The following is an 18,071-nucleotide window of genomic DNA, read 5'->3' on the forward strand; positions in this document are numbered from 1 at the left end:
AGTGCTTATAAGCTATTGCATCTTTACATGTTAGAATACTTGTATGCTTTATAAGATAAGAAGTATCTTTAGGCAATTCTAATAACTTCTTCTCAATGCAGTGGGATGTAGATACTGCTTTATAGTCTGATTCAAGCATGTGAACCTATGAAAGTTCCAATACTGGAGTAAGAAAATAAGTTACTTACTTGTAACTATAGTTCTTCATTATTGGAATCTTTCATCGATTCATATGCGACCCACCCACCTCCCTGGGGAAGCTCACCTTACTTTTCTCAGTACAAACTTTTTATGATATGCACTAGTGCTTAGAAAATCTGAAGTAATGGAGCTTCTCTTACGAGGGATCTAGGGAGTGGGATCACCTGATTGGTGGACTCTGCAGCTTGGTCCTTTTTTACATAATGACTTGGAGAGGCTACTTAACAGTAAGGCATTAGGCCTATTATTATTATGTCAATGTAGATATTATCTTTTCTAAACTACCGGAGACTCCCATCTCGACGACAGGGACTGATTCAAGCATGTGAATCAATGAAATATTCCAATACAGGAGAACTATAGTCACAGGTGAGTAACTTATTTTCTTCCTCACAAACCACCCCACCCTGACAGCTTGGTGGTCCAAGCCTCCATTTCCAAGTTAAATCCTGGCACATTCCCTACCATTCCCCCACACAGGAAACCAAGAAGCTGGATACCTTGGAGAAGATGTTCTCTTCCGCCAGCCTGGCACTGCAATCCATGAAGACCACATGCCTTTTGGGCCGATACTCCCACTGGCTCTGAGACTTTGCTGTGCAGGTGCTGCCAGTAGTTTCATTGGGGGCCTAAGCCCTACTTTCCCAAGCTATTGCTGTTGGAAGGTATGTAGCTAAATTCTCCATATGTTGTGGGCTAGATGCGACCAGCTCACTAGGTAGAGAGGTTTCATGGTTGTTGGCCTTGCAGCTCTATGCCTGGTTGAGGACAACAGCTTTTCTGGGACTATCCAGGCCTCACTTTGTGCATCCCCTTTGATTGCTCCAGTCTCTTCGGAGACAAGATGGACTCAGTGCTGGAGTGCTTCAAGGACAGCAGAGTATGACCAGGTCCTGGGCCTTTTCATGGCCCATCGCCAACCATTGTCTGCCTTCCTGCTTCTTTCCTCTCCACAGAAAAGATTTCCAGCCACATCTCCAGCTGCCCAGCCACCACAGCCAGCAGACTTCGGTCATTGCGTGGCACCCCCAGACCTCATGGGTCAGGTAATTAGAGATAGGGCCAGTCTACCACCCCAGGGAGCCGCAGCCTACAAGCCATTTTAGTTTGCCCCCTGACTTTCATGGGCACCCAGTGGGAGGCAGGATACACCATCACTTGCACCACTGAAGTTGGATAACATCCAACTGCTGGGTTCTCCCGATTGTACCTAGGAGCTACTCACTCCCATTTCTGACTACCCCTCCATCCATGGCACCTCCCTGCGACAGGCTGATGGAGGACCACCTCTCCCTACCAGGAATTGCAGGCTCTCTTGGCCAAGGGAATCATAGAGATGGAGCCAGCATCAGATGTAGGTTGTTATTCCTGCTACTTTCCGGTTCCCAAAAATAATGGAGATCTTCATCCTATCCTAGACTGGCACCCTCTCAAATCCTTTTTGAAAAAGGAAAAATTCTAAATGGTCACGCTTTCATAAGTCCTGTCTTCCCTGGACCCGGGAGACTGAATGGTAGCGTCGTACTTACAGGATTCCTTTTGTCCACATTCCTGTTGTGCCTGCCCACAGAAATTAAATGCAGTTCACAGTGGTCCACAATCACTATCAGTTTTCCGTGTAACCTTTTGGCCTTACCAGCACCCCTTGGGTGTTCACTATGGTGATGGCGTGATTGCTGCTCATCTGCCGCTACCTGGGGTTCCAGTCATCCCCTATCTGGACGACTGGCTGTTGAAGGTGGGCTCGCCCCAGGCAGTTGTCTCCCACCTACAGACTACAGTGACCCTTCTGCACTTGCTGGGGTTCATTATCAACTTACCAGAGTCAAAACTGATCACCTCTCAGATGCTCCCTTTAATCAAAGTTGTTATGGACACTGCAGTTTTAGGCTTATTCTCCTGAGCGGCGAGTTTTGGATAATCAGGCTAGGATACCAATGTTTTGGCTTCTTTCCTGGATTTCTGTAACACTGTCTCTGAGGCTGTTGGACCTCATGGCCTCCTGCTTGTGATGCATGCCAGTTGACTTATGCTGGCTCTGCAGTGGGACTTGAAGTTCCTGTGGGTGCAGCATCAGGGGAATCTGTCAGATATGGTCCTGATCTTGGAGGGCACTGTAGAAGATCTTTAGAGGTGGCGGCTGACGAACTGCAATTGGGTTAGCGATGAACACCTCGTCTTTCCACAGCCATATCTGACTGTAGTGACAGATGTAACACTCCTAGGCTGGGGCAGCCATCTGGAAGTGGTGGCAATCAGAAAGCTCTGATCTCTGACAGAGTCCGGCCTCCATATAAATCTGTTGGTTTTCTGAGCGACCCAGCTGACACTAAAATCCTTTTTATCCTCCATCAAGGAAAGACTAGTGCAGGTGGTCACGAAAAACACCACCGCCATGTGGTACTACAACAAACAGGACGGGGTCGTGGACCCTTTGACAAGAGGCCCTGCATCTCTGTACGTGGCTGGACATCTAGGCATTTCCTCGATGGTTCGACACTAGGCAGGTTCTCTGAACACCAGAGAGGAAAAACTCAGCCGAAGATGCCTAGGGGATCCTGAATAGTATCTCCATCCGGAGGTGGTACAAGGACTTCTTCAGCTGTGGGGAGAGCCTTCCTTAGATCTGTTTACCACCGCTGAGAATGTGCAATGTCAGTAGTTCCGTGCACTGGAGTTTCCAGGGCAGCTCTTACTCGGAGATGCTTTGCGTCTCAATGGAGCTCTGGCCTCCTCTACGCCTTTCCCTTAGATTCGTAGGCCCACCTCCCCCGGTATTACTTGGGTATCTATTCTAAAATATGGAATCTGCAGCTAGAAGTTTCTGTCAGATGAACAAGCTACTTAAATTCGGTAGAACCTTACCAGGTAAATACTCTAGCTCCACATTCCTTACTGACCCACCTATACCTTCCCACTCTTTGAACGGATTTTTAGGTGCAGGGCTGTTCCGTTTTTAGGGCCCTAGTTTCTCACGCCAGTAGTCAGTGTTTTCGTTGTTCTGCGCTCTTGCGTGGAAAGATGCGAAAAGAAACTGATGCTAGCATGCTGGGGTGGCACCTATATAGTCACCGCTCATGTCACTTCCAGTGCAGACGACACTGGCGACACCACATTGAGCCGGATGACTCCACCTACCATCACACAGGGGTACTTCTCATGAACATTTTCCACATTCAGTCTGATGCCTGGGAATTATTCTAAAATAAGGAAATCTTCTGCTAGATAGAGTCTTTACCAGTTACGATGTTACTAAAGGTAAGTAATTTGTTCTTCTGGTACCTTTTGTACAGGAACCCAGTTCACCATATTATGCACTTTCTCTGCTTCTGCAAATCAAACTGCATGAGGAGCTTTCTCCAAAGAACACTGCTTCCCTAATATAGTGTATAGTCAGTACAATGACTCTCCCTGCTATAGAAGTTTGTTTCTGATGCACTAATTGTTGTATTTATGTATATACTTCTGTTGCCAAAGTCTTCATCAAAATCTTGTAATCCATGTTTGAGAATGTCATGGGCTGTTAAGGGCGACAGCTCAGAGGATTCTTTCCATGTTTAAAAATATATATATAACAATATTTCTTCAAGGAAGGAATGGTTGCATGGCTACAAATTACCTAATATTCTGTTCCTTTTGTTTTATTGACAATAAGAAGCCTTTTATACAACTCGTGCAATTAGTCAAGTAGACCATCCTCCCTCTGCGCTTGTGGCTCATCAATTTCATCTGCTTTTGTAGGTTGAGTGGGCACGTCTTGTCGTCTTGTTCTTTTAACAATAGCTGATCCCACTGAGCCTCTCTGAAAAACTCCATTATGTCATTCTCAAATGGAGATGATGTTTCAGCATATAGGTCTCAGAAGGCTAAAAGACCTGAAATGTTTATAGTATGTGTGGCTGTAGATATACATGCTCAGCATACTCCTGCCATCTAGTTTTGGGTTTAGAAAGATGTTAACAAGGTGTTTTTCTTTGAATAGGTCTTGAGTATGTGATGTGATGTGACTTCACCTCATGGTGTACAATGCGCATGGACATGGACTCTATGTTAGAGTGGGATTTTTCATCATCAGGTTCTGTAGCGCACAGAGTGGGCTCTCAGTTTGCTGTGTTCTCCACATGCTCATCAAGGCCTTTCCAGGTCTTTTTTCCACTTACTAAATTGTTCTGCTTCGAGCTCTTTTTTAGTTGGAAGGCCTTCACTCCTTGAAGACTGCAGTCCCCTCTGAAAATTCTCTGGGGCCTAGCATCTTTGAAGGTCCAGACTTACCATCACCCAAAACTACATTACAGGTGATGGAGCGCACACAGTTCCAATATTGTCTTCAATGCCACTCCAGAAGCCCATGGAATGACTAGCATCATGTATACAAGTTCTGCCTCTCCCCAAATCATGAAAATGCTGCCTGCTCCTCATGCCTTCCCTATCGCTCAAAGAAAACACTTTGGTACCAGATGCAACAACGTGGGTGCAGAGCACTGTGCTGTAGCAAGACTTCTCTGTTACTGCAGACCTCTCTGGGGAGAAAGATCTCCTCAGCGCTCAACAATGGGAGGAACGTAGCCACTCTGGCTCCACCTTGAGTAGTGGTTGTCCAGCCCTGAGCCACTTCCACTGAGTGAATCTGAAAATTACCATCCTGAAGGTGTTGATCTGGTGTCATAGACCGGGGTTTGTGGAAGAGGAAGACCGTCCATGCATGCCTTCTTCTCTGGAATCTCTACCCAAGTGGCACAGAGGCACATCCACCAGTCCTGTCCCTCTTTTATACACTCCCTCTGTCAGAGTATTTAGAGGGATCTCCCTCCTCAGGTAAACCCAAAGGCAGTCCCTACAGGACATTTGATCCCTACCACTTGTGTGTGGCGGTGGGTGTGGGCACCATAGCTCACAGTGTACCCTGATAAAGTGGTGCTTCACTCCTGTGCCTTTTTCCTTCCAATGGTGGTGACCCCATTTCATTCAGGTGGAATCGGTCGACTCTGCAGGCGATGTTGGTTTCGTAGTCGCCGTGATGACGTCAGGGGTAGTACTTAGACGCCCCCTCAGCGCAGTGACGTCAGTTGTTTTCTTTCTGCGCCACGAGCTGATCCGGAGAGAGCAACCTTTGGTTGCTTTTTGACCAACTTCAACAGTTTTGTCAACTTTTTGGTGAGTTTTTTGGTGCGTCGAGGGATGTCCCCGAACACCAGCTTCAAACCGTACGAGGACTGTCACTGCATGATGTCGGTGATTGATCCACATCAGGTCTGTTTGTGGTGCCTGGAGCGTGACCACAACCCGAAGTAGTGCACCCGAAGGCCTTGAGGGAGCGGTACCTCAAGCTCATGGTGGCCCGGCACTCGACTCCACGTAGGTCGCGGTCTCGTTCGAGGGGAAGGTCTCGAAAACGGTTGCGGGGCCACCACCATTCTTCTTCAAAGTCTTCAGGTCATGGTAAGAAGAAGAAATCGAAGAGATCCCATCATCCTTCAACTTCACCCTATCGCTCGGCTCGGGCGACGCAGGAGGAGCAGCGACGCTCAAGACGTCGATCTTTGGAGCCTGCTTCTGGGTCTGCTCCACACTTCCCTGACTTTCCAGGAGCCGGGACGACCCCAGACTAATTAAAGGAGTTTTATGAGGCCATGCGCCTCATTTTTGGGCAGACCACCCCGATACGGCGCATTTGGGACCAAAGGGTTCGGTTGGGGGGGGCCTTCAGGTTTTGCACCTCTGGCCACCGAGGTCCCCTCCGGATCCGCTCTCAGATCTGCACCGGCTGTACCATTGAGACCTTCCCCGGCGCTGATACGATTGTTGACGCTCCCGATGTCAGCGGTGCCCACTCTCAACCTGACCTGATCCTCATCCCCGATGACTCGGAGTCAGACCAGCGTCAGCTGACGCCGCCTCCTTCTTGGATGGGGCCTATTCACCGCACGTTGGATTCTGACCCTTTTTCCTATGGGTACCAATTCAGGGAAGGATTGGAGGGCTCCCTGGACCCTAATCAGTACCTGGTTGACCCTAACTTAGACTGGGCACAGGAGTTGAGCGAGGCCAGTGGTCTGGATACCTCTCCAGATGCTGGCATGCTGTTTCCTCCAACCGTGGCTACGGCAGAGGGAGCAACTTATTTCATGGTGGCCAGTAGGGTGGCTGAGGTCCTCAGCTGCCTACTGTTCAGGTCAGGTCTAATCTCCTGATAGAGGTGCTTCAACCAGAGGCTTCCACATCTGAGCCTCTTCTTCCATTCAAAGAAGCTCTCACCAATGTACTTTTGGGTACTTGGTCTGGACCCAACACAGGGGCTCCTGTGAACAGGACTATCGCACACTGCTATCGCCCCACCCCAAAAACCTTGAATTCCTGTCCCAACACCCCACACCTGAGAGCCTAGTCATCCAGGCATCCTCATCCTCTAGCGCATTCCCTTCAGTACCCCAGATAGGGAATCAGGCGGGAACAATTTGGGAAGAATATGTTTTCTCCCCCCCCAGTCTTGCTCTGCAGTCAATGAACACCACATGCCTTTTGGGCCGCTATACCCACTCTCTCTGGGATATGGTCGTGCAAGTTCTGCCTCAGATACCGGAGGAGGCCCATGCTATCGTCTACCAAGCTGTCACTGATGGGAGAGTTGCGTCAAAGTTCACTATCAGATGTGGGCTGGACACGACTGACTCTTTAGGTAGATCGGTTGCAACAACGGTGGCCTTGAGGCACCACGCCTGGTTATGTACATCTGTTTTTTCAGGGGCTGTCCAACAGACTGTAATTGACATGCCCTTTGATGGCTCCCGTTTCTTTGGAGACAAAGCGGACTCTTCTTTGAAGAGGTTCAAGGACTCCCAGGCTACGGCTCGGTCCCACGGCCTTTCCACTGTCCCTTGCCCCAAGCAGTCCGCTTTTTGCCCCTTTCGTGACCAGGGAAGGGCCTCCCTGTCGCGTCCCTATCCCAGCCACTGTGCCACCCATGCTGTACAGCCGTTGTGGACCGGGGGCGCAGAATCCCACGTGAGTGTGGGACAGGGAACCAGAGGTCTGCCCAGTCCACCCCGCCCCTGCTTCAGCCTCCAAACCCTCCTAGACCATCCCCTCACTCTGGTCCAGTTGGCGTCAGGATTCGCCATCACCTGCCCGACTGAGTATCCAACACTAAGGACAGGTGGGTTTTGCAGATCGTTCGAAGGGGCTACTCCCTCCCATTCAAATCCAGCTATGCATCCATCAGTCAGCCGTGTTCTGGAGGATCATGTGGCACTTCTCCGCCAGGAAGTTGTGGCTCTCTTGGCCAAGGGAGCCATAGAGAGGGTTCCTGCGCCAGAAGTAGGTTGTAGTTGTTATTTCCGCTACTTTCTGGTTCTGAAAAAGACAAGGGCTTATGTCCTATCCTAGACCTTTGGGACCTCAATGTCCTCCTCAAGAAGGAGAAATTTAAGATGCTCACCCGGGCTCAGGTCCTATCTCCCTTGGACCCAGAAGACTGAATGGTAGCGTTGGACTTGCAGGGTGCTTATTCTCATCCTGCCTGCCCACAGACGTTACCAACGGTTCGTGGTAGGTCACGAGCACTTTCAATTTACTGTGCTCCCCTTCAGCCTTACCAGCGCCCCTCGGGTGTTCACGAAAGTGATAGCGGTGGTTACAGCTCATCTGCGTAGGTTGGAGGTTTCAGTCTTCCCCTACCTTGACGACTGGCTGTTGAAAGCAGACTCACCCCAGAAAGTCATCTCCTACCTTCAAACTACGGCGAACCTCATGCATACGTTGGGGTTCACTATAAACGTGCAAAGTCACACCTGACTCCCTCTCAGATGCTCCCTTTCATCTGAGCTGTTCTGGACACAGTGCAGTTTCGGGCCTATCCTCCAAGATATTCGAGTCCAAGATATTCAGGCTATGATTCGGATCTTTCAGCCTCTGTCTTGGGCTTTGGTGAGACTGACTCTGAGGCTGCTGGGCCTCATGGCCTCCTGCATCCTGCTAGTAACACATGCCAGATGGCGTATGCGGGCTCTGTAGTGGGACTTGAGGTTCCAGTGGGTGCAGCATCATGGAAATCTCTCTGACATGGTCCAGATCTCGGAGGGGACTGTGAAAGACCTGCAGTGGTGGCTTTCGAATACGCATTGGGTCAACAGCAGATCCCTCTCCCTTTCCCAGCCAGATCAATCCATAGTGACAGATGTGTCACTTCTGGGATGGGGCAGCCACATGGGAGAGGCGGAGATCAGAGGCCTCTGGTCTCCGGCGGAGTCTGGGCTCCATATCAATCTTCTGGAACTCCAGGCGATCAGGCTTGCGTTGAAAGCATTTCTTCCCTCTCTGAAAGGGAAAGTAGTGCAAGTGTTCACAGACAACACTACTGCCATATGGTACTGCAACAAACAAGGCGGAGTAGGGTCCGGGACCCTTTGTGAGGAGGCACTACGCCTCTGGACATGGCTGGCAGTCAGGACATTACCCTGGTGGTCTAACGTCTGGCAGGCTCTCTGAACATCAGAGCACACAAACTCAGCTGTCGATGCATAGCTGATCACGAATGGCGTCTCCATCCGGAGGTGGCGCAAGGTCTCTTTCAGCAGTGGGGAGAGCCTTGGTTAGATCTGTTCACCTCCGCAAAGAATGCGCAATGTCAGCTGTTTTGCTCATTGGAGTTTCCAAGGCGGCACTCTCTCGGAGACGCTTTTCGTCTTGAGTGGAACTCAGGCCTCCTTTACCCCTTTCTGCCTATACCACTTCTTCCCAGAGTTCTCAAGAAGATCAGGAACGACTGGGCCCAAGTTATCTTGGTGGCTTCAGACTATGCATGGAGGGTATGGTAACCAGGGCTATTAAACATGGCCACCAATCCTCTACTCAGACTGCCTCTTCGGGAGGCTCTTCTGTCACAGCAGCAGGGGACGGTTCTCCACCCGAACCTGTCCAATCTCCACCTTCATGCGTGGAGATTGAGTGGCAGTTGACGGCTTTTGACCTTCCACCTGACGTCTGTGGTGTTATCTTGGCAGCCAGGCGTAACTCCACCAAAACAATATACGTCTTTCATTGGCATAAATTTGTGGCTTGGTGTACCAACAAATCTGTTAACCCCCTCTCTGCTCGTCTTTCTGAGATTCTTTTGTTCATTCTGTCTTTAGCCCAGCAGGACTCTGCTTTGGTCACTCTTATAAGTTACTTATCAGCTATTTCGGCCTTTCTTAGGTTGCCTGATAGCCTTCACTCTTTAAGTCTCCTATTGCCAGTTGATTCCTTAAGGGTCTCACCCATTTGTTTCCTCCCACTCCATTTATCATGCCTCAGTGGGACCTCAATCTTGTACTTACTTTCTTAATGTGTACTCCCTTCACCCGATGCACAGTTGTCCAATACGACTCCTTACTTTCATGACTGTTTTTCTTGTTGCCATCACTTCTGCTCGCTGAGTGAGTGAGCTTCTGGCTTTTTCTTCAAAGCCCCCATACTTGTCTGTGCACCCTGACAAAGTGGTGTCGCGCACTAAGGCTTCCTTCCTTCCCGAGGTCGTTACACCTTTTCATGTAGGCCAGTTCATCACCTTGCCTAATTTGTACACACCTCTACATCCTTCTTATGAGGAGTAAAGACTCCACCGTCAGGACCCAAAAAGAGCATTGGCATTCTATCTCAATTGTACTAAAGATTTCCGGGTGGACGATCAACTCTTTTTTGGATATGTGGGTGCGAAGAAAGGGAAGGCGGTACTATCGATACTATCTCTCTATGGGTAATTCTTTACATCAAGATGTGCTATGCTTTGGCCAAGAAGCAACCCCCTGAGGGCTTGTGCGCTCACTCCACCAGAGCGACTGGTGGAATGAGCACACGGAGTTCCTGTCCTGGATATCTGCCAGGCAGCTCCGCGGGCATCCTTGCACACATTTAATAAAACATTACTGTCTTGACAGTCAGGTCCGTCGGGACGGCTACTTTGGTAGTTCCGTCCTTCAGCACTGTCTAGTATGATCTTGGTTCGCAGCCCACCTCAGAGGATGGCATTGCTTGGGTATCTATTCTAAAGTAAGGAATCTGCAACTAGAAGCCTCTATCAGATGTGCAAGTTACTTACCTTTGGTAACGATATAGCTGGTAGAGACATACTCTAGTTGCAGATTCCTTACTGACCCTTGCATCCTCCCCGCTTGCGAACTGATTTCTAGGGACAGGGCTTCCCCATTCAGGGCCTTAGCTCTGGCGCACCAATCTTAGTGTTCTTCGCGGTTCTGCTTTGGTGTGGAAAGTCGTGAAAAGAAACTGACATCATTGCGCTGAGGCAGCATCTATGTACTACTCCCAACGTCATCACGATGACTACAACGCCAACGACGTCAACCGACAACACCTACCGACGCGCAAGGGTTTGCACAAAGAAAAAATCTTCGGATCCAGGCTGACGCCTGGGGGAAAATTCGAAGGTAAGGACTGTGCAACTAGAATATGTCTCTATCAGAAATATCGGTACAGAAGGTAAGTAACTTGTACTTCAAAGACCCACATGCAAAACCCCCCTCCTTCCCTGAGGGGCTCACCGTTCTCTCCGTCTATTTTTGGTTCTCCAGAACTCGTGCTTCAGAAAATCTGAGGGGCTGGAGCTTCTCATGGGTGTGTTCTAGAGAGTAAAGCAACTTGATTGGCTGGAACCTATGTTTGGTCTCTTTTTTTAAAAGGACTGGGATGTGCTACTAAAATGAAGGGCCTAAGGTTTCATGCACTACACTTGGCATTACATTGCTATTGGAAGAACTTGGGGACTCCCATCTCGACGACGGGAAATGATTCAAGAATGTGAATCAATGAAAGATTCCAATACTGGCGAAGCAAACTACAGTTACAGGTAACTCATTTTCTTATTTATGCTGGAGGTAACATAATTCTATAGACATCCAGAGCCGTCTGATTTGTCAAAGTCTTAAGATCAAAGCATTTTGAACGCTGCTTTGAGGTGCTTGAGAAAGACGGGGAACCATGACTTTGTGAATGAGGAAGGTGTTACCGTTATCGAATGGTACCACTGGGTAAAATTTAACAATGTGCTGGCAAATTTGCTTTTTCATGGTACACTAGAGGCTTGTACATTGATTGTTCAAAAATAGAAGATCTCCAGCTAGCAGTTCAAGAATGAAGATCAAAATGAGGAAAATCATAGCATAAGCAGCAAGGTATACAATTTATGAAGATGTGGAGATCCTACCAAACATGCATCAGGAATATACAAACTCGGGGAAACTTTTATTCTTCCCCTTCAGTATGCAGCAAACATTGGCCTGATGAGTAGAATATGTTAAATAATGGCATATTATTTTCTGTTTGTGATTTGATATATTTACTGCAACGTTTCTGATAAGGAGATACAGCATCTTTGATGCTACTCAGTAGTGGCATCCACTAATGATCTTTTGCCGAAACATTATAGGACATGGGGTGGGGGAGTTCACCAGTTTATAATGGGATATTTATTAGCATGATGGTTTATCAGGGCTATCCTCTAAATTTTTATTTAGTAGGTCACAGTTCCCACCTAGGCATCATCCAAAGGGCTATTATGAATTCCGTATTACTATGATTCATGATGGACAGAGGGAAGGGGGGGCCAGTCCTTTACATACGATATGTTGGTGGTATATAGCTTCTACATTATTAGGTGAATCACTATTCTTGACTCCAGTCAAAGTTTTCAAAAAGGTTTGAGGTAGGCAAATCCTTTATTGACGTTCTAGGATTTTGAGAACACTTTCAATACAATAATTGCATTTCCCCAAAATTGCTATATACTCAGTTGTCCAGTGATTGTGCTACAACAATTCTGGTACACATTTAATGACCTAGGTTCAGATCCTGACAGGTTTACTTGTCCTTCATCCTTGCGAGATAAACCGAAAGCTTATGTGTACTGAACTATACAAGTTTTTCTGTTTGCCCTGCAGATTAAGCAGGAAGAATACATATTAAAATGTTTATATATATATATATAACCTTACAAAATACACATTTTCTAAGGTTGTTACATTGTCTAAATTAGTTTAATTCCGCTTGCCTTTTTAGCCCGGCTGGAGACACCGTACTATGAAGAGTGGTGGTTTCTCTTGGTGATGGCTCTATGCAGTCTAATCATTATCTTGCTGGTTGCCTTTGCACTTGTCTTATATGGCCAGAGTAAAAAATACAAGAGTTGTAGCACAGGTGAGTCTGTGGCTTTACGTCTATTGTCATATACTCTACACGCTTTCCATGTTCAGGACAACCAGAAGTTCTGTAGGTGACGTTAATGAAATTATTTTTAACCAGGATACAAAATAATGACTTTTAACATTGAGCTGTTTGAAACCATGTTTATGTAGTTAAAATGTGGCTATACTTTGATGTCCTGTAGGAGCGCAGTCATTTTTTCCATTGCACTGCTGCATGATATCTTTCAGCACTGACTTAAAAAAATGTTGTGTTTTATGGTTGTATGTAGAACTCTGGTTTCATGGTTACTCTGTTTCGAAACGGAACCCGGTTGAAATTAGGGATGCCACCATCTACTAAGGTGATTATAATGTCGATGTGGTCAGTTTTTCATATCCACAATGCTCAGAGGTCAAGTGATTTCTTCTCTTGTATTAATATTGACTTCGCTATTACAAATGTTCTACAGAAAAGTCCTACACGTGTGTCCCTTGCTGACTCCTCTGTCCATGCCCCACTTGCCTCCTCTTTTTGACCCTCCACGTGATCTCTAGATGTGTCCCTCTTCACCACTGACCGAAGTCTGGTCCCTATGGCACAATGATCAGTACCCAATGAAATGATTTCCCCACTCTTGTTCCCACACTACTTATCTGACAACTTGTCTTGAGTGGCACTCTACATTTTTTCAGTCAGATAGAAGGTAACTTGGTCTGTATCAACCAGAATCCTTTGCGTAATCAAATGTGCAAGCAGAATAGATTATGTGCCTCTCGCTGGGCGTACCCTGGCCTGTAAAGGTGATTTGGCGACCACTATGTGGCATCACAGTATCCTTTGTAGGATGCTATATATTCCTTAAATGATATCTGACTATTAGCCATTGTGCACACTTCAAACGGGAGCAGAAATGTGTTACTCTTCTCACAGTTTTCTCCACAAGTTTGCATTTTACCCAAGATGGCTCTTTCCACAACTCTTTTACATTATTGTTTTCTCATTGATTTTCATGAGTCAACCCTAGGGTGTGCCAAACGCAGAGACTAGCTGTAGCACCAAATGCTAGCGGAGACACCCCAAGAAGAGAACTTCACTTCCTCCAGAGGGGTGGTTCAGAAAGACACCTTAGGCAAGGAATGGTAATCGTTATGTATTGGGTGGTTAGCTGCTTGAAAGGAAACTCATCTTGAAGGATATGCTTTCATTCGGAAATAATGCATTGTATAGGATTGAATGGAAGATCAATAACTACTGTTGATTGTCTGCCTGTAGCTTCTCTCTATCATTATTAAAATCATACTCTGTTCTTATTTTATCCCAGAAAATGAATGAGCTAGTGGTTTAGTCTCGCGTGTCCTCACGATGTTTTGTGCATTTCTGCCCTGCCATCATAAGGTATGAGAATGTTGAGGTGTCAGTTAAACACTTTTGCCACATATAAGCACAGGGGTTGGAGGCTGCATATGGAAGCTCCTGGTGGGCTATTCCTTGTACAGTTAATATTGTTCTTTCGACATTTAATCCTGATATTGCTACCTTTTACACATCCTGTGTCTTTCTCTTACTCAACTCTTGAGTGAATCATTTCCTCACTAAAACAGCGGTCTCTGTTGATTTTAAGGTATTATAAGGAAAGGGAGTCACAGCTAATTAACTGCCTATTACCTGCTTACCCTACAAGTTTAACAGGAGGAACAAACAGTTGAAAATCTTTAGGGGAACTATTGTATTTCCTTTTCATTCACTTCATATGTCAGTAACCCATGTTTTGGTGATGCCAAATATTTCCTCTCATGCGTAGCTGAAAATGTTCAGTATTTTCGTTTTTTGAGAGTTTGAGAGTAACTCTGTTGCCCTCACGGAGTTTGTTCAGGGTTAGAGCAGAGGCTTTACAAACCACCTGGGAACAGCAATAGAGAGAGATGGAGAAAGTGAGTGTGTGTAATTGGCTCTCCATCAAGTGGTACTATGCTAAAAATTACATCGTTTTTTGTGTCAAAACCGTAGGTAAAGCACTAACAAACGAGGAGTCGGTGACTCTGGACAATGGCGGTTTCACAGCTCTGGAACTGAACAGTCGGCATCTCAATGTCAAGAACACGTTTTCCAAAAAGAACGGGACAAGGTATTCTCAAACCTTAATTTCTCCACTTTCTTTTCCTTCTGTTCAACAGCTGGTTACGGTCACGGCTCACTGCTCAATAAAGTGGTGAAGTGGCACCGGGGAGGTGAGGGGACAACAAAATAAACAAAAAAATGAAATAAAAAAAATAATAATAATAAACGTACCTGACTCCCGAGTCCCTGCCGCATTGCTGACAGCATGAGAGCAGTGCTAGGAGTGACTGGAGGGCCCGGACGTGGCACTCCCAGGCAGACTGGGAGCGTGTGCCTGCTCTATTCAAACCGGGAACACAGTGCTGCGTTGGAGAGAGCTCAGCACGAATGTGTTTGGCCATCCTGAGACAGCTGGACAATCTCACATGCGCCCTGAGCTGAGTGCCCACCACCCCTCCTCCATACTCGTTATTCCCATGGCCCTGCCCCTTTAAAAATAAAACAACAATAAACATTGTATATTATTGTTTTATTTATAAAGTTTTGCAGAAGCTGCTGCTGGCAGGGAGGGGAGTGCTCCTCTACCATAGCGGAAGAGCTGCCGCTGGCTGTTTATGTTTGGACATCATCATCACTTCTGTGATGCAGATGGTTGTGTTGGTGAAGTGGAAGACTGTTCATTTTATATCCAGCATCTAAGTGTTAGTTGTATATCAGATGGAAACTTCCAAACATATTACTGTGCTCTTCAATACAGGCTTCCTCTCATGCACCAAAGGTTTGAAGCATGATATACTCTTTCTTGACTTGTATTACCTACCTAAAGCCCAACCTTGAAAAAAATAAAAATGTACTACCTGAGATGTACAACCAGGTTTGTAGTAAATTTCCAATTAAAGAAAATACAAAGGATTTCAGTACTACTCCTGGGAAGTATTTGCAAGTTTAAACTCATGTTTTGGGGATACGAAACATGAATTTACACTCTGAAAACTGCTAATTTGTGCACCTGATTCCAACTAAATTTCTTACAACCTTACATTAATTGCAAAAATACATTTTGATGGCATTTTGCATTCGAGATAATTACATTTCATTGATTGGCGCAGGGTCTTAAAAGTAAATTAAGTTTTGATACGTACAACATAACATATAGTACTATAACAAAACAACAGTGTGTGGTTGTAGTTGTGTACAAGATAGAGTGCTCAATGCGTTTAAAATACTGCTTTTCAAGGATTTTATTTTGAGAGGTGCATTCATCTGAAATTATAAAGGTGTGTACAGCTTTGTAAGGTGAACAGAACTATCTGAATCTGCCTTTCAATTCCCAGATCCCCTCCTCGCCCAAGCCCCGGTGGATTACATTACTCCGATGAGGACATCTGTAACAAATACAATGGGACTGCATTAACTGAGAGCACTGCCTTGACGGAGAAGCCCGCTGAGCTATCGGAATCAGAGGTGAGTCCTAGAATGGGGTCCTAGTGCGGAAACGATGATGCTGCAGTTCACAGTCAAACGAATGGCTTGCTTCACCAAGAGATTAGTGTCCACAAATGGTCATCGAAGAGCAATAATTGCCAGATTTACGCCTGCTACGTATATCCATGCGGACCAATTTAGACCTGCGTGATTGTAGCACACGACTGCATATAATTATGTAGGATCCCACCAAAGGGCTGGGGGGTGGGTTGTTACAAGACTTAGGTAGAGACAAAAGGAGAAAAAAAAAACTATTACACAACGGTATTTACACACTGCCCGTCTGCTGTTGTGTTTTCCTAGGGTACTCCTGGAAAGGTTTGCGAGTTACAAAAAAGTCTAAAGTGTTTTCAGGTGGAGGTGTGAATAGCTGGTATGCTTTTTAATGAATCAGACCTATTTTGTCTGTCTGTTAATCTGAAGTGCATTCTTGCACATCTCCCGAGAAACCTTTAAAAAAAAAAAAAAATCAAACTAGAAATGCCGGAAAGATAATTCAAACTAAAAGTAATTTCTCGGGACTATGTAAAAGTGAAAGATAAAAAACGTGTTGGTGTTTTAACTCAAATTCAGCGTTTTCAAGATTTTGTCAGCTCTTTTTCCTGTGACATAAACGCCATATGATACATATTCATTCAGTGTGGCATTACCTGTCCAACACAAAAAGGCTATTTTACTACCTGTTCGGTCGTGCACAATCACTTTCAAAGCATTAGTAAATACTATTGAGTGGGTCGAATGTGCTCTGTAAGGCCAAAGTTTGTACCTTGTGTAGCAGTTAATACCCACATTGCTTCCTGGAGAGGTTGTTATCATGGACGCTGAAAACCATAAGTTTATACAGAAAAAAGGTGCTTACATCAGCTTGGGAGCATGGGACAAAGCCAGGGGCTGTCAGGAGAGTTGTTACTTGGAAGTCGAGCAGTTCCAACTACTTGTGGGGCCATTCTAGCTATTTATGCGTATGCGAGCATCAGTGACAATTCCTACATCAGGTATGCACTTTGATACTTGTGCAGTTGGAAGAAGAAGTGGGGGGGGGGGCTTTGAGTAATTACGCCATCATCTCCTGTGTAGTAAACCGCCTACACAGAGAAGGCTTCCTTGCTGTCACCTTGCTAGATCAGTGGGTCTCCTCTCCACCCTGTGTCATACCCAGCCTGGTAAAATGGTAAGTAATTTGTAAGCCTGATCGTGAAAGGCTTTCACGCTTCAGTACAGAATTGAGGAATTTGGAAAGTGGACACGGCACAATGAGGTGCACCTGGTAAACACTGGTTCCCTCTGGTGTTGTATATCTGATAGAGACTTCTAGTTGCAGATTCCTTACCTTGCATTTTTGAGAGGCACTAATCGTTTCTTAAAACATGTTATTTTATTGGTAGTTCATCAATGTCAACTGTAAGCGATCATGTGATTCCAACAAGGCCGTGTTTCACGATGTAGTTGCTTCATCAGGGCTTTGGAATTTGCTTGATGTAATTTTAATTAATTTTATTCAAACAATAAGAATGGTGAAATCAGTTAGTAGGTAAATGTTTTCTCCAATAATATCCTATCATAGTTATCTCTGAGTACTGTGGTTCACTAAAACAGATCTATCAGCAAGAGTGTATGCTGCTTCTTGACTAAAAAATTTCAAGGACTCTGATACGGCATTGCGTTGTAATTATGTATTTCCCATCGCATATGCAACACAAGCGAAACGTGTTCAGTGGCATACATTTGTTTAAGTGAACTGCCATTCTTTATCGCTTCCTCTTCCACTGCGGGCAAATACGACATAAGACCATTATTTTTTCAATTCCTGGTAGTTTAGAAATGTTAAGAATATTTTGTTTGATTTTGTTTTCAGCCAAAACCTAGGTTAATTATCTGTAGTCACAGAAATCATTATGACTTTCGCCTGTCATGTGGCTTGTGACAGAGAACTCCACATCCTACTACAGGGATTCAGAAATGATGGAATGCCCCACTGATCAGCACGCATTGTTTGTAGACCATTTTTAAGTTACCAAGAGATGGGGGTGCTTCAAACCAGTGCACACCACTCATCTGGCAGCATTGGTAAGGGCAGAGTGTTGAGCAATGTTAGCGAGGGCACAGCAAGTAGGATGACTTGTATGCCACCATTTTATCCTCAAATAAGTTTA

At 45.8% G+C, this 18,071-nt stretch overlaps 1 protein-coding gene across 1 annotated transcript in view; it reads left to right on the forward strand.

Moving 5' to 3' along the window:
- Positions 1-18,071, forward strand: part of SDK1 (sidekick cell adhesion molecule 1) — a 2,061,301-nt gene that overhangs the window by 2,015,075 nt on the left and 28,155 nt on the right. Inside the window, exons 42-44 of the mRNA XM_069209963.1 lie at positions 12,250-12,387; positions 14,383-14,500; positions 15,768-15,897. Coding sequence (XP_069066064.1) covers positions 12,250-12,387; positions 14,383-14,500; positions 15,768-15,897 — 386 coding nt within the window. The remainder of the gene's footprint in view (positions 1-12,249; positions 12,388-14,382; positions 14,501-15,767; positions 15,898-18,071) is intronic.

Source organism: Pleurodeles waltl, chromosome 10 (genome assembly GCF_031143425.1).
Source record: "Pleurodeles waltl isolate 20211129_DDA chromosome 10, aPleWal1.hap1.20221129, whole genome shotgun sequence".
In the NCBI taxonomy this organism is placed as follows: Eukaryota; Metazoa; Chordata; class Amphibia; order Caudata; family Salamandridae; genus Pleurodeles; species Pleurodeles waltl.